Source organism: Antechinus flavipes, chromosome 6, assembly GCF_016432865.1.
Source record: "Antechinus flavipes isolate AdamAnt ecotype Samford, QLD, Australia chromosome 6, AdamAnt_v2, whole genome shotgun sequence".
Classification (NCBI taxonomy): domain Eukaryota; kingdom Metazoa; phylum Chordata; class Mammalia; order Dasyuromorphia; family Dasyuridae; genus Antechinus; species Antechinus flavipes.
Genome location: NC_067403.1, coordinates 107840269 through 107856763, shown reverse-complemented (window position 1 = coordinate 107856763; position 16495 = coordinate 107840269). Strand labels below are relative to the sequence as shown.

The 16495-nt window shown below is 37.0% G+C and overlaps 1 protein-coding gene across 1 annotated transcript in view; it reads left to right on the top strand.

Annotated features, from left to right (window-relative positions):
* The first annotated feature begins 990 nt into the window (after positions 1 to 990).
* HPGD (15-hydroxyprostaglandin dehydrogenase) overlaps positions 991 to 16495 on the top strand; it is a 50682-nt gene continuing 35177 nt past the window's right edge. Inside the window, exons 1-3 of the mRNA XM_051967484.1 lie at positions 991 to 1415; positions 1971 to 2094; positions 6365 to 6471. Of these exons, the coding sequence (XP_051823444.1) occupies positions 1323 to 1415; positions 1971 to 2094; positions 6365 to 6471 (324 nt within the window). The 5' untranslated portion in view covers positions 991 to 1322. The remainder of the gene's footprint in view (positions 1416 to 1970; positions 2095 to 6364; positions 6472 to 16495) is intronic.

Below are 16495 nucleotides of genomic sequence, written 5' to 3'. Positions count from 1 at the left end.
AGGGATAGCTTTTTTAACCTAAAGTCTTCAACAGGTCTCAATTTGACTGAGGCCACACCCATTCAGTCATTAAGGCTAGCTAGCAATTGAGGCAAAGAATTTCTTTTTTCACCTAATCAAAAAAAAAAAATCTAAATAAATAAATCCTGGAGGGAAAGAGACTCCCTGGTTTCTGGCCACCAGCAGAAATAATTTCTATTTACATTCAATCTTAGTCAATCAGGACCCAAACACTGACCAAATGGGCTGGACTTGGGACCTATTGGTGACAAACCTATAAGATGGTTTAAGGTTTTTTATATAAGCTATTTAAGCTATTTTACATTAGCACCCAGCCTTTGGTTAATAAATGCTTTAGATGAATTCATTGATTAAGCACTCTGTGTTCTGGCTCTAATTACTTCATGTTAATCTCAAGTCTCCAATTTGGAGATCAGGGACCTTGTCCAGGTCTTAATAGCTCCTCCAGGTAGGGGGGACTCTATAAATAGGAACTAGATTCCAAAAATCAACTTTTACAATTCTGGATTCTTTCCCGCTGTCCTATTTTTGAGAAAACCCTGAACTGGTAACATTTTGAATGGAGAATGACCCCAGTCTTCCAAAAGTGTTTTTAGATCTAAGAGTTAGGGGAATGTAATTCCAGGCAACACATTTGGACCACCCTTCTCTTCACACTTCATGCCTGGCTTTAAACCTCTACAAAAGCATTTACCAAAAACGGAAACCCTTCCTTCTCAGGGAAACAGAGCTGTGCATGTATTTCACTGGCCAAGGAGAAGACTAATTTCAAGATTACTTGCCTAGTTCTACAAGAGGAGCATTGAAAATGAAAATCCAACGAACATGACCCTTTCTGAAAAGAAAACTGCAGGAACACCCCAAAGATCCTTTTCTGGTGAATACTACAAGTGCCCGGGGCTCCCTTTTGCTCTCATTTTATTGGTTATCAAGGCACAGGATAAAAAGCCTCCAGGCAGGCACACACACGTACATACACATGCACACTCCTCCTCCTCTCCCTCCTCCTCCTCCCTCTTAGCTGTCAAGCCCGTAGACAACTGTGCAGTTAGGAGGAGAGACCGGCTCGCAGACGGGGCAAGAACAAAGCAGGAAGAGTGGAGTTGCTTAGCCTACTCCCAGCGCGCTCTAGGGCAGGTGACACAGATGCAGATTTCTCGGGGCCTGGGGTTTGACAGTTTCATCCCCGCCCACTGGCTATAGAGCAAAATAAAAAGCTGTGTAAACACTGAACGCAAGAAGATTCAGAGTTTGCCCATCGAGCGCACACTCAAACCGCCTCTACAGAGAAGCCGGGCATCATGCACGTGAATGGAAAAGTGGCGCTGGTGACGGGGGCTGCGCAGGGCATAGGCAAAGCCTTCGTTGAGGAGCTTCTGCACAAAGGCGCTAAGGTGAGTGCAGGCAAGAGGAGGCGAGAAACCGGAGGCTGGGATCAGAGCATGCTGGGGACAATTAGAGTGAGGGGCTCCCACAGGGCAGCTGCGGAAACTGGGGGTCTCGGGGGCGGAGGGAGAGCTGGGGAAACTGAGGTTGACGGGAAAGGGAAGGAAACAGAACACTGAAGGTCTCAGAGATAGTGGAGAGGTCAGGAGAGACAAGTCATCCCCCTTTTTGATGCTCACGAACTTGTACCACCGCCACATACTACTTCCCCTCACTCCTTGCCACACGGTTGCCCCAGGGTACAACTAGAAGGATTGGAAAGAAATTGTCTTTCCCGAAGCATTTTGCAAACTTGAACGGCTACTTAATGTCATCTATTAGTCTCTAGTAGGGGTTCCCTTGCTTTGGGCTGAAAGCATTCGTATTTAATAGGGGCAGAGACTTGAAATCATCTTCCAGAATTGAACTTTTAAGTTTGTGTCTCCGACGCCTTCCCTTCTGCTATTTATTTGCTCGATTCATAAACCATCCCAACAAGCATACACACTCTCTGTTCTCAACAGGTAGCCCTAGTGGATCTCAATCTGGAAGAAGGTGAAAAATGTAAAGCCGCTCTGGACGAACAGTTCGAACCTAAAAAGACGCTGTTTCTTCAGTGTGATGTAGCAGATCAGGAACAACTGAGAGGTAAAGAGAGACTGGGAAGGGGGAGGGAGGGCGGGAGGAGAGAAGGAGGGGTGTGCAGTGCGGAGAGGAGTGAATCTGTCAACAAGAGAGGCAATCATAATCAGCCACAACCAGGAGCCAGCTCGGTGTTAGTGAGCCAACATGTGTGCAATTCAGCAGCCTCCTGGAGTTCAGCCCATTGCTGATCACCAGGAGATTAAGCTTTGGAACCCGAGTCTCTTCCACTAAAGAAGTTCTGATCAATATTGCATTACTTGGGAAAAGAAAAGAACGTCGACAAGAATTTTTTTCTTTATTTTATTAACTTGTATATTAAAGAATTTTGTGAGTGTGTTTTTGATGTCCTCGCTCAGTAAGTCTTAAAAATAGAAATCCTAGGTAGTGTTTTTAAAGTTACTCTTAGAAGGAAGCATCAAATTAATTTCAGGGAAAAATTCCTAAATACTTCATGCAGAACTAAGGTAGGATTCAAGTGTTGTTCTCTCCCTCCATCCCCCTATGTTAAAATATGAGTTCAAGGATCATTGTCAGTTACGTGCAATGTACTTTAAACCAGATGTTCTCTTTTTCCTTGTTACATTTATATCATTTGTGGGCTAAAAAATTTTTTTTTCCTTATCGGGCTTTTCTTAAAGCTTTCCTGTTTCCGTCTGTTCAACTTAAAATAGGCCAATCTATTTGTGAAAAGTCAGTGGCAGTATTGGATTATATACCAAGCAGACGGGAAAATTGGAAGGGAGAGGAAGGGAAGTGGGTTATATACAGAGTATTGAAAGGAACTTCAAAGTTTATCTAATCCGCTCTACCCCAGTCTTCATTTTACAGGTGAGGAATTCAGAGTCGCAGGGGTTAAGTAACTTACTCAGGCTCACTCAGGAGTTGTCAGGCTAGATTGGACATCAAAAATCCATCAGATATTTTATATGTGTGTATATGTATATATACATAAATATGATTTTAAAAGAACAGAATATGTAGACTAACTTCTCACTGATTTCCTGTGATACAGTTTGGACAAACTTTTAAAAATTGAATTTAATTCATAAGTATCAGAAGAAATTTAGAATATAAAAGAGACTTTATGTACTTCACACAATGGAAAGTAAGCACGTGCAGCTAGTTATCCCAACAAGTTTTATGGGACACAAATAACAACTTTGAGGATAACTTACATAAACCTTCAGCCAGCTAGCCATCTGCTTTATTATTCCTAACTGCTGACATTTTTATGGCACTTTACAATTCAAGAGAACTGCCTCTGTAAGCATGCTTTTACAAGGTCACTTACCTGCTTAAAATCATCTCACTTACTGGCCAAGCAAGCATTTTATCCAAACTAAAGCATTGTGTTATCTTAGAGAAGGGATATCCTTAGCAAGCTAGGACATTACCAAGAAGTTAGTCATTTATTTAAATAACCATCCAAGGGCTTAAAAGGGATGTGGCATAGAGATAAGTTTTTAAATGGAGGTGAGTTAAAGGTTCAGGACCAAGTACCTTACCTAGGGGACTGGGGGGAGACCCCGTAAGAGCTTAGGAGTTGGTTAAAGGGAATAGATTGCTTATAGAAAAGTGGTGAAGGAATCCCAAGAGGAAGAATTTGAAAAATAAACTTTATTTGTCTTAAGGAAACACCAATTGTAGTTCCACAATAGGTGATGACAGAAGAAAGGTGGTTTTCTAGAATGCCATTTGTAACATGGGAGGATTTTGTCATGGAAAGCAGCATACCCCCATGTTTTATTCTCTTTGCTGTTGTCAAAATTCTGGACTGGGCTGGTCATTTGACAGATAAAAATAGAAGATGTTCCGTTCTGTTATGAAAAAAATGAGAAAAACATGTGATATAAATGAAAGTGTTCACACTAAGGGGAAGTAGTTTTAAAGAAGTATTGGAGTTGTATTCTGAAAATGCTAATAAATTACAAAATAAGGAACTAGTGATTCAATTGGGAGTAGAGGTAAGAGGTGCAGCAGAGAGGAATGAGATGAATGTATAAATCAAAAATAATACTTATTCTTCTTAGGCATGATGACATTGTGACAATGCATCGCGTTTGCTTATTTGGAGCCCTGGTGGGCAATAGGCATCTCAGTATATAGTAAATACAGTCAGCATTGTGGTTAACAAAAAACCATTTGACCTGACTTTAGAATGCATTACATTTAGACCTCCCTTCAGAATGGATATACAGTCTTGAACCTTTCCCTTGTAATAATGACTTGTGCCAATATTTAAAATTAGTTTACCAGTCAGAGGGCACAAGTGTTGGGTAAGGGAGGTAGCCAGATTGTATGCTAAGTAGAAGAGGACAGTTTCCTGGATGTAGGTAAGCTATGTGTAAAATCTTGATGATACATCAACCTTTTATCTAAGAAAACCATGTCATGGGATTTGCTTTCCTATTCCCTCTTCCACCACCCCCCCCCAAAAAAAAGGCATTGGAAGAGTATAATAATGTAAGGAATTTGGTTCTGTTTTGTTTTTAATGCTTCCCAGGACCATTTTTTGGAACTTCATTGGAACCACAGAGTTTTAAAGCTGAACAGGACTAAAGAAATTATTTAGGAAAATAACTTTATATTACAGATAAAGAAGTTGAACCCAAAGTCATGTAGCCAGTGAGTGTCAAAGACTAAGTCTGGAATCTTAACTCTCTTCCTTTCTGTAGAGTTATAGATTCTCAGATCTAGAAATAAAGGAAACTTCTGAGGCCATCTAATCCAACTCCTTCATTTTACAGATTAAGAAACTGATCCAAAGAGGGAAAATGACTTACCCCAAAATCACAGAGAATAAATGTCGGAGACAGGATTTAAACTTGGCTCCTATAATATCCAAGTTTGGTATTTCTTTCAAAACATTTCCATCCTGTCTGCCTTAGTTTCCTCATTTGTAAAATGAAAATAACAATAACAACTATCTCCCAGGGTTGTTGTGTGATTAAAATGAGATAATATTGGTAAAGTGCTTTGCAAATCTGAAATACTATATAAATGGTAGCTATTGCTTAATAACCAATGGCTACACATAATGTGGCAAAGACCCACTTATTATGTACCATAAGTGATGTATGAATCAGGAAATAAGAGAATTATATCTGAATGATATAATGTATAAGACAGGAGTTCTGTAAACTTTAAAAAACTATATATGTGCTATCTACTGTTGGTACTCTTAAATCCTTAGAAAGTGCTATTTAAATAGGTTTCCTTATTCCTCCCAAAGGTTTGAACTTTTCTTCCAATCAATCAGTTTTCTCCCCTCCCAATAATACTAACTCCTTGAAGGCTAGGATTTTTGTCTTTGTATCCTTAGGATACGAAGGTCCCTAACTCATAGTATATTTGATAAATACTAGACTTGAATTGAAATGTGATCTATCTCTCATTTACATATAGGTTTGGAAAGTCAGAGGATAAGAAATATCATGTCAGATACCACTAAGCAAAGATTTTTTTTTTCTGGGATTATGGGATTGGTTGGTTTTCAGAAAGAAAGGAAAGATAATAGGATTTGAATGTTAAGTGAGAAACAATTTCATTATTCTTGAGATCGTGCCATGAATAGAGGTAGGGAGGCCAGTGTTGGAGTTCTTTTTGGTTACATCAATTATTTGCCAAAATTAATGACAAATCATATTTGTCCTCTGGAAAATTATGGAACCCACAAATGTCTCCAATAGTGTATGGTTTCTACCAAAAACATATTTCCTAATGCCTGTTATTCTTATGAGCTGCTTCTCTCTGTGCCTTTCCTAAATATTTCTGATACAGGAAATTGACATCAAGTAGGAGAAAGGAAATAGCAACTCTTAAGTTGACAGAAATCAAATTCTAAATTCAAAAACTGCCTGAGAATACCTGCTCTGACTGTTTGATAATAGAGATAGATATTATCAGAATGTCAATTTGATTGTGACAGTTTTTGATCTGAATTACACAATAATATTTTGTTAATGTCATACTTAATGAACATTGATTTTCAGCTGATAGTTAATAACATAATTACATAACAATGGGTACATATTGTTCTAACCTAAATTACAGGCCTCTACTAATTAATTCCTTGCACATAGAGGAAATTATTGAAAAGCACAAGCAGGCTAGTAGTTGTCTTCTTCCTTTTTCTCGAATCTAGTATGTTGTGACACAACCTGGAAAATAGCTTCTGCCAAAGCAGTAAAGATCTGAAAATACATTTAATAAGAACTGTTTGGTTTATAAGAAGGTAGCTGAATATATGTTCTATTTTTCCTCTTGGAATTAGATACTTTTCGAAAAGTAGTTCAGCATTTTGGAAGATTGGATATTTTGGTCAATAATGCCGGAGTGAATAATGAAAAACACTGGGAAAAAACTGTCCAGATTAATTTGGTAAGTATTATTATCTGAGTCTTTTACTTTTCTCTAAAGTATATTTAGCAAACTATGTTGGGGGGAAAGGGATGTGTTTAGTCTATTTCTGAAAGAGCTTTCATTCACATGAACACATGAACTATGAATACAATAGCATATGTCTGGGGGAAGAGGGGGAAGTTACAGAATGCTAGAGAGAGATATTTCTCTCTGAAAAACAGGAAGACATTCTGGGCATTGACAGAGATGACTGTCTCAAAAATACCAAAAGGAAATATATATATATATATATATTTAAAAAGTCATTTCTTAACTCATCTTTTTAAAAATGATAACAAAGAAAAACAAAAAGGAATATTTAAATGAAGTCCAGGCACATAACAAGCAAAGTTAAGCTGAAATTGAACTTTGGGATTTTGATTTGAAGATACTTTATTGATGAGAGCTTTGCTGAATTTCCATTAAGATTCTGTTACTTCTGTTAAATAAATAAAGTTCCTTGGATTTGAAGTAAAAGTATCTGAGTTCATCTCTGGCTCCGCCGATTAATATCTTTTATCCTTTAGATGACTACTTAATCATTTTTGGTCTCAGTTTATCTGTAAAAATGAGAATATTAGGCCATATTAATGAGGTATGTCAATGAATGAGTGAGGTGCCTTCTGCTCTATGGCAAAAAATAGGAAGCTTTATTGAAAAATACCAAGAGGCATTCTCTTAGTGGGCATATTTTCTCAATGGAGAAAAATCTGCAAAGAATCAGTTTCCAGAAGACCTATTTTATGAGTGACTCTAGGGGAAGTTTGATAATTCTCATTTGATGTAAAATCTTTTCTGGAATTGTGGCTTCCTGAAAGATCAATAGGAGTTTGCTTATCTCACTTTCAGAGGATGTAACACCATTTGGAGTCTATAGATCATGGGGGACTTGGTTTTTATAATTTTACAGAGCTCACTCACATCAATATGACCTCTAAGTTCCCTTCAACTCTAAATCAGGTAAAATACTATTATCTCTGAAGTTTTTTCTAGTGACTTTATATAGTTTTCATTCCTATCATTTATAAATAGACTTATCAGAGAATATTAGCTATGTTTAAAGCTGTGCCCAGACCATGCTGTGAGAAATATTATCCTGCCCTGCCATAAGCCACACCTTCCTGCATGTGGTCACACAGTTTATCTAGAGACCCTCCCGTGCTATTGAGCACTGTCTAGTTCAGCTGGCTCTAGAATAAGGCCATGGAAACAACTATTTGATTCATAACAGACAAATCAGTTTCAAACAGAAGAAAAACTCTTGTCAGAATGGAAACTGGGTGAAAGAGTTTCAATTAGGCAGTCAGTATATTAGCACTGCTGGATATCAAATGATATATTATTCTATTTACAAAGGGTCCATTCTTCTTATTCCTGTGAGAGATAAAAGCTTAACATTGTATCGGAGAGTTTTATGTTCATTTTAATTACCATTACTGTTGAGTTTGGGAAAAGGACCCCAAAAGTTGGGTCACAGACTGATACTGTGAGGTGTCTCAAAAGAATTTTCAGGCTTCAACCCATTTTCTGGTCAAGGGGCAAAGTTTATTTGTAATTGTAACACCAATCAAAGCATGCTAAATTCCAAAAGAATCTAGCAAAATGCTGAGAGCGAAGACAGCTTTATCCAATTTTCTATCATTAACATGCAAATTCTATGGCCCAGGAGCAGAGCCAGGAAGTGGTCATCTCCAGAATTTGGTTCTCAGAGACCAGATTATCACTAATATCCCAGGAGTTTGGTCCTTGGGACTCTCCTGAGGCCAGAAATTATCTGACTGTAGTGGGTCAGTTCAGAATCAGACAGCTTAGATTGGGTGTGGAAATTTCATGAGGCAAATTCTAAAACCAGAAGATTTGGGATTACTGATTTATTGTTAGAACAGTAGCCCTCCCTAAAGTCAGGGAACCTTAAATCATTGTTGTCTCCCCTAGAAGCTATATTACATCAATTACTGTTTGGGCTCTAGAGCTTCTAATTTTTCTGAAAATATCACTTAAGATGTGTTTTTAAAAAAATCAGGCATTCCTTTATTATCTTATTTAAGATAAGAAACCAGACGGGGGCAAATGTAATTTGGGATTACTATTTCTTCCTTGTTTATAAAGGAATCCACTACCAAACTTTGTCTCTGTAGTTATCTTTTGATATGTTATCTCAATTAGCCCATTATGAACTCTTCAAATGTAGTTTGAAATGCAAATCTCACTGGTTTTGAGTAATTCTCCTAAGTATAGGGTGAGGTAGGAAATACACTGAACAGCTTCGTTTTATATGGCAAATGAGGATTTCTGATTTTTTCCAGTGAGTAGATTTTAATAAGAGTAAGAGAGCAAGAAAGTATTATGACATCAAAGGAGAAAGGGAACAAAAAAAAAAAGTGAAGATGCAAAGCCAATATAATCTTGATCTCAGTTAGCAGCTGAATTCAAATTAGTAAAAACATCATTTTCAGCTATTGATTTTGCTAATTTGGGTGGTTCAGTTTTTCTTTTCCTGACTTCCAACCAAGAAGTCACATATATATTTTACATTAAAACAAAACATCCAAATCCATTGAAGAAGAACTCTTGAATAATATGGATCAAATTTCTAGACTGAACATTTTAGGTAAATGCATATTTATAGAACTAATAGTTCTATTCAGTGTTAACAAGATCAAATTTCTTCTTATTTCTTTTTTTCCTTTTCTGCTCCCAGAACTATCTTACCACCTTTTTGTTGTTGTTGTTGTTGTTTGGTTGGTTTAGTTTTTAACCCACAGAGATGATCACAAGAGATAAGGCTAGAAAGTGATTTAAGGTACTACAGATGAATCAGTCAATATTATAATGACCTCTTTCCCCAAGCTTGACCCCATTAATGAAATTTAATCTTAGAATTCTTCATTCACAGTAAGGTATAAATGGTTGGTTCCATCTTAAAATAGTGTTCTCACCTAAGTATTATTGATATTTTAACTGGGGTCAAAGCCTTAAGTTAAAAGGAAAAGAATTTCTAGTACTAGAATTTCAGGCATTCATCAAGCCCCTTAGAAAATAGTGGTTTACTTTCTTAGTTCTTTAAGCTAACATTGATGAGGTTTAGATTTGGGGAAAATGATGAGGTTTAGATTTGGGGAACCCAAATGAAACTAGGGTTTCTGGTGGTCAGGGAATTAAATGAGGTCTAGTGGTAGCGCAAGGGTAGGGAGTTCTGGGGATTCCCTTCTGGTGGCACAGAGATCCTCTGTAAAGGAATTTACAGACCCAAAAATCTAGATTGATAAAAAAAAAGGTTTATTATGGGTATTGGAAGTAAGGTTAAAGTCTAGTTAAGGAAATAGGTGAGGGTAAAGAGAAGATAGCACTGGAAACAGTATTCTAGTGGGCATGGGTCCTTGGTGTGCCAAGCATAACATAGCATGACATGTTTGGAACCTCTGCAAAGAGAAGGTTTGGCTCTTTATAATAGGGGACTTTGGCTACAAGCTGAAGGGGGCTTGTGGGTGGAGTCCCATGTTGGCTCCTTGCTGGGTTTCAGCTAGGCTAGAATTTGAGTTGAATTCAATGGATTTCAGGACTGAGCTGACCACACCCAGATAACAAAGATGAAACTGTTTGTGCTTTGGGGTGGAGTCCCCTCACTAAGGCAGAGTTGATTTTCTCCTTTAAGGATTTTCAAAGTTTTGGGGTCCCCTCTTCAGCATGGTTCTTGCTTAGCTAAATTGAAATAGTACACAGTAGGACCCAGAAAGAATGTTGAATAAGAAAACCTAGGTTCTAGTTCCAGTTTTGTGCTTAACTAGCTAGGAAATTTAAAACAAGATACTGAACTTTAAAAAATCAAAGTGGAGGTAGCTTAGCTAAATGGTACAATGGAGTCAGGAAGTCCTGCTTTTAAATGTGGACCTAGATATTAAGCATCTGAGTCTTCCTAACTCCAAGCCCAGCACTCTAATCATTGAACGACCTCCTCCTATGAGATTATGCAGTCTTTCTTTGGACATTCTCAATCAAGGACATCATTCAACCTCCTCAAACAGCCCGTTTTACTTCCTCATTGTTAGGAAGTTTCTCTTGGCTTTAAATCTAAAAACTTTCTGACCTTCAGTTTCCTCTCTATAAAATAAAAAGAGTGGGCTCTATGACCTCTAAGATCTCTTCAAATTCTAATGTTATATGAGTAGTTCTGTCAGTCAAGGTAAGAGCCAAAAGGCTAGTAGGAAGTCTTTGAAAGGGTGTTGCTAAATTTGCTGTTCTTTCCTGAATACCCCCTTTTAATTTTGTAGTAAACTTTAGGACTGTAACAAGTGCCAGGAAATGGTGGTGACTAAAACAATAAAGCAATTAATGCCTGTTCTGTGTGGGTCTGGTTTTGCTTGTTTTGCTTATGTAATTATTTCTACAGTCAAGGTAAAACAGATTTTTTTTCACCAACCATAAAAAATGTCATGCTTTCCCACATAGCATGAACAATTATATAAACACCAGCCATTTGGTCTAGTAGTCTAAAGTATACAAAGAGATTCAGTTCTATCATTTGTGCAAATGAAGTCCCTTTATTCTGTAGGACTTAGAAAACTAAGCTTAATATTAATTCACAAAATCCTTATGCATAATCTCTCCATTGATAAAGAGAACAGAAAGTTTCATGATTTGCTATTGCCAAAAGTACATTTGTTGCCTAGTGGCCAATCTGCTGGTGATGAGGTTCTCTGATCCTTGGCCAAGAGTCTGTCACCAGCTCTGTTCTTAGATTCTTTCCAACTTATTGAGACTTGTCAGAGCTTGAGATCTACTGGTATGGTCTGGAAAGACCCAAGGTCATCATTAAAATGATGCACCAGAAGTATACTTCTGTGGGGGACTCAGCACTGTGGATTCAATTGTAATTGATATTGTTATCTGGATATTGTTATCTGGTTATATCAGTCCTGGTATTCTCATGAGCAGTCAGTAACTAGAATGGGCTCTTTTCTCTCCTATCCCCTTTTCCTGGATGTTGCCTGCTTCTCTTGGTTGGATGATCTAAATTGAGGGCTGAAAAACATTTTCTATTCAAACTGAACCCATTTCTGGTTCATAAATAATTATTGAAAGCAGTTGGTCTTCTATTTCTAAATAACTTTTAGATTTTATGTGAGAGAGTAGCCAGGGTTGAACAACTGTGACCACAGAGACAGTCATGCTGTCAGCCAGGAAGAATAGGAAGGGGGGAGTTACAAAGAAGGATAGTATATCTGGCATAGTTGGTCTCTCAGGATAAAATAGTCGGTTACCAATAAGAAGAGCAGCTAAGTATCAATAAATAGAGTGCCCAACTTGGCTGGGTGATGGCAAGTCACTTAAGCCTGTTTGCTTCAGTTTTCTCATCTGTAAAATGGACCAGAAAAGGAAATGGCAAACAACTCCAGTATCTTTGCCAAGAAAATCCCAAAGAAGGTCACAAAGAATTGGTTTAAACTGAAAACAATAAATAAGGAACCAGTGATCACTACCTTTAGGCTTTCTAAAATGAATCTACAAGCATTTTAGTTTGTACTAAGTGTCCAACAATATGCTAGGTCCTAAGAATTAATAGAGATTCTTCTTGGGGTTAATTCTCACTCTTAGCATGACAGATTTGCAAATGTATAAATGAAAATTGGATGATGATTTCCTAATTTTGAAAAAAAAAAACTATCCATTTTTTGTTTGTTTTTTCCCCTTGCTCAACATGAGATTTTTTTCTTTTGTTTCTTTTGTTGTACTGAATTTATGTCCAGTTCTAGTAAAATATCATTTAAAATAGTTGATGGCCCCTGGTTTCTAAATCACTTTAAGAATGAAATAAAATAGTAGCAAGGCAACAGCAAGGATGCTATTGCTGTTATGCCCAACACTGTCAGTGAGAACTATGCAAACATGTTTCCGTGATCTTAAAGTGCTCCTTCATGGTGACAGTGCAATTCTAGGGAAGGGGATTTTCCCCCACTCCTTTCCATAAATTGGTAGAGGGAAATTTGGTGAAGATTAGTGGCAATAGCCCCTTTAGTAATCATTCTTTTTCTCCCAAAGAATAGAGAATTAGGTTTCCTTAGTTCTTTGGGGTTCCAAGGAAAGAAGCAGACTGATGGCATAGGCAATATGAGTGATGATGCCTCTAAAATAAATGAAGAATTAAATGGATTTATTTCTTGGTCAAGTTAAACCTAGCCAATTCCATTCAGCAAACATGTAGCCAAGTAAGTGTGGTAGATCTGTATTTCTAAATTCTTGGATTCATTTTCTTTCCCCTCTCTTAAAAAAAAAAAGCAGTATTAGAAATGTCAGCAATTACAAAAACCAGGAAAATATATTGGAAGGATTGACATTGAAAATGTAGAAGTCAGGGGCAGCTAGATGGCACAGTGGATAGCATACCAGCCCTGAAGTCAGGAGGACCTCAGTTCAAATCTGGCCTCAGACATTTAACACTTTCTAGCTGTGTGATCCCTGGGCAAGTCACTTCACCCCAATTGCCTCAGTGGGGGAAAAAAAGGAGATAATGTAGAAGTCAGAATTTCATTGTGGATGACATGATATCCAAATGCTTTAGCCAAAAAACTGATGATGACAATACCTGGGTGCAAGCCAAAACAGAGGATTCAAGATTTACTCTTTGGATTCATTCTTCAGTTACCTACAAAGGTGAACGTGTGACTTGACAGTGTAGAGATTTTGGAAATATACTCCTTAGCTGATAATGTTAAGAGCTTTGGTAGAAAATTGAATGTTCTAAAAATTATCATTGATGGTTACAGCTCAAGGGACCTTGATCCCAAGCTAGCCAGAGCTGATCCAGGTTAAAGTCCCACCTATGCTACAGAGTGGTGAGTCTCTCAATAACTTAATATGCAATCTTCCCAACTTTTACAACCCTCTAACCTACAAATAACTTACAAAGTAGGAGTTGAATTACTGTAATAGAGTTTCTTCAGTGAGATGTCCCCATATCAATAATCCCAAGTCTGAACCAACAAACAATGACTTTGATAAAAAGTCTGTGTTCTGTGCATGTTTAAAACCTTATTTACTTTGAGACTGTTTTTATTTTACTTTTTAAATAATCTATTTTATCAAATATTTCTTAGTTAAACTTAATTTTTTTTACCATTAACCTTTTAAAATTTTGAACTCCAAATTCTCTTCCAACTTTCCCCCCACCCATTAGAAGGCTAGCAATGTATCAATTATATATGTGAAATCATGTAGTTACTGTGAGATTTAATTTAAATTTTAAGATCACCAAATGGCTCTTTTGAAAATTTATCCAGCTTCCTGTGTTTAGTTTGAGTATAAAAGAACTTTAAATTTCCTGCACAAAAAACTAATAACTTGGTAGTGTTGACTTGAATTTCTGATTCTTTTATGACAGGGAATTCTTAGCCTAGAATTCATAAACTTGTTTTTAAATTTTTTGGATAAGTATTTTAAAAATCAGCTTCCATTTTTGATGTGTTTTGTTCTTACATTATAATCATTTACATATTTCTTCTCATCTTTTCCTCTATTGGTTAAGAGGAAAACAAATATCTTGTAACAAATTCTTTCAATGGGTATATATAAAATAACTTGTTCTGCACCTTAATTCTGCCATGTATCTATTACTGGTTTTCTTTGTAATTCTGTGCACTTTACTTTATACATTATCCTGAGAAAGGATTCATAGGCGTCACTAGATTGCCAAAGATTTCTGTAATACCAAATAAGTTCAGAAATTACCCTTCCCTCAGATAAGAAGAATCCTGTGCATTTCACTATTCAATTGTTTCAAATTGCCTTTTGTAGGACCTTTCAAGAATAAGATTTTCTAAGATAGCAGCTTCATCCCAAGCTGTATAACATGAAGATGATCTGAGTAAGGTTCACCAAGTGGGAAGACTACTGCCCAAAGCATCATAGGATTGTATGAATGCCATCCCTACCCCCCCCAACCTCATCCCACCACACCCCCATTTAGAATCTTTGATGCCATTCTTTAGAGACCACTCAGCCATAGTCATGAATTTTTTTAAAAGATATTTTAATAACAGAGGTTTATAGTGGTTAGGGACTAAATTAGCACTGAGCAAGTATCTGTAGTCATGCCCTTCAAAACTGTCAGGAGCTACATTGACATAAGAAGAACAGGAAATAAAAAACAGGGTTGGGAGGACTATATAGATTGAATAGGGTCTCAAATCTCTGTCCAGCAAAGAAGGCACGTTGACTTTAAAAAAAAAATTCTTGGTTGAATAAACACCTGCTCCCTGCAGGAAAGAACCTCAATGAGTTCTTTGTAAATAGGAAACTCTGGAATAGCAAAGGGGATTTTCTGTATCCCCACTGGCCTCAGCCAACTGCCCTTCTCCTTCCTCACTAAAGCAAAGTCTTCCTTTATTTTTCTTAGGGCCCTCCTGCTAATAGGCTATCTGGCCAAGATATGAATAAAATATTTGTTTAATTTTGTGTAAAGGGAACAGGACATGACCTTTGTTACTCAGAGATATTCCTCCTTAGGTCCACTCATAGTACAGATCTTTGAGAGTCCGATGCTCATTCTCCTTTCCACAAACTTTTCTGAATGACTAGAATGGAGGACTCTGGACTCATGAGTAATATTTATAATAATTCTGTTTTTTAGTTCCTCCTCTTTTTTTTCTTGTTTCATTTTGTGGTGTATACAGATATATTGTGCTGTACTATTTTGTTCTTTTAGTCCTGTGTGACTCTTCGTGATCCTATTTGGTGGTTTTTTGGCAAAGACATGGAGTGATATGCCATTTCCTCCTCCGGCTTGAGATTATACTCCTTCGAGATAGAAACTCTATCAGATACATGGTTTTATACAACTCTGTGAGAAGTTAAGACTGTACAATATTTAAATAGCTCTGGATATTGCCAGTATAGTCCATCTATAACCATCATTCTCTCTTTCCCTCTACGCACAGATATTTTTCCAGTGATATTTGTAATTCTTTTATGCTTCTTAAATTATAAAATTTATCATTTTATGATGCTGTTAATAAGCTCAGCATGAATGATGCTTGGCACTTAGGCTCTATGGTGCAAAGGTCTCAGCAGAAAAAAAAAAAAAAAAAAAAAAAAAAAAAGCTTGCATATTATCTCTGCCACACCTGGAGCAGCTTTTTCTTATTCCATCATCTTCTACTTCCTGTAGTTCAGAGTAGATTTTACTTGATTTATGCTAAGGCCAAACATCTGCCCTTTTACCAGAATCTCTTCACCATTAACTGCAATAGAAGATACCTAAATAGTTTTATAGTGTTACAAAATTTAGAGCCAGAGGGAATAATAATGATGATGATGATGATAACAACAATAATAAAACTATACTAACTAGTATATAGTGTTTCAAGACTTGGCAAGGCTTATATATATTTTCTCATTTGATCCTCATTTGAGGTAGGAATTAATATTCTAGTTCTACAATTGAGAGAATTGAGGTTAAGAAGTTAGGTAACTTGCCCAGCGTCCCAGAGCTCATAAATGTCTGAGGTAGCATTTAAACTCAGGTCCTCTTAAATCCCAATGTAATGCTTTATCCACAGTCATTTAATTGCTTCATGTTTTTTTTTTCTGGGAACCCCAAAAGTCATCTAATTCCCTTCCCCTAACACCCATTTTACAAATATAGAAATAGGGACTCAGGATCCCTGAGGAGCACCTTGAGGAGGGAATTAAACATAATTCCCAATATTCTTTAAAATCCAAAGGCTCTCCTTTAACCAAATTCTTTTGGGGATAAATCAGTGTTTCAAGTCAATTTCATGAAAAAAAAAAAAAAAGGACAAATCGGAGGTCCCTTCTCCAAAGCAGCCAGTGTCCCAAACCTTAAAGAGTTTAACACATATGGGGTTCACCATTTTGTGGTTATACCATGATGTTCTCTTAGTTCCGGAAGCAGGAAGGCACAATGAGAAGACTGGCTTTTCAGTCAGAGGACCTGGATTCAAATTCTCCCTCTGATAGTACATATATGACTTTGTGGCAGGGCATT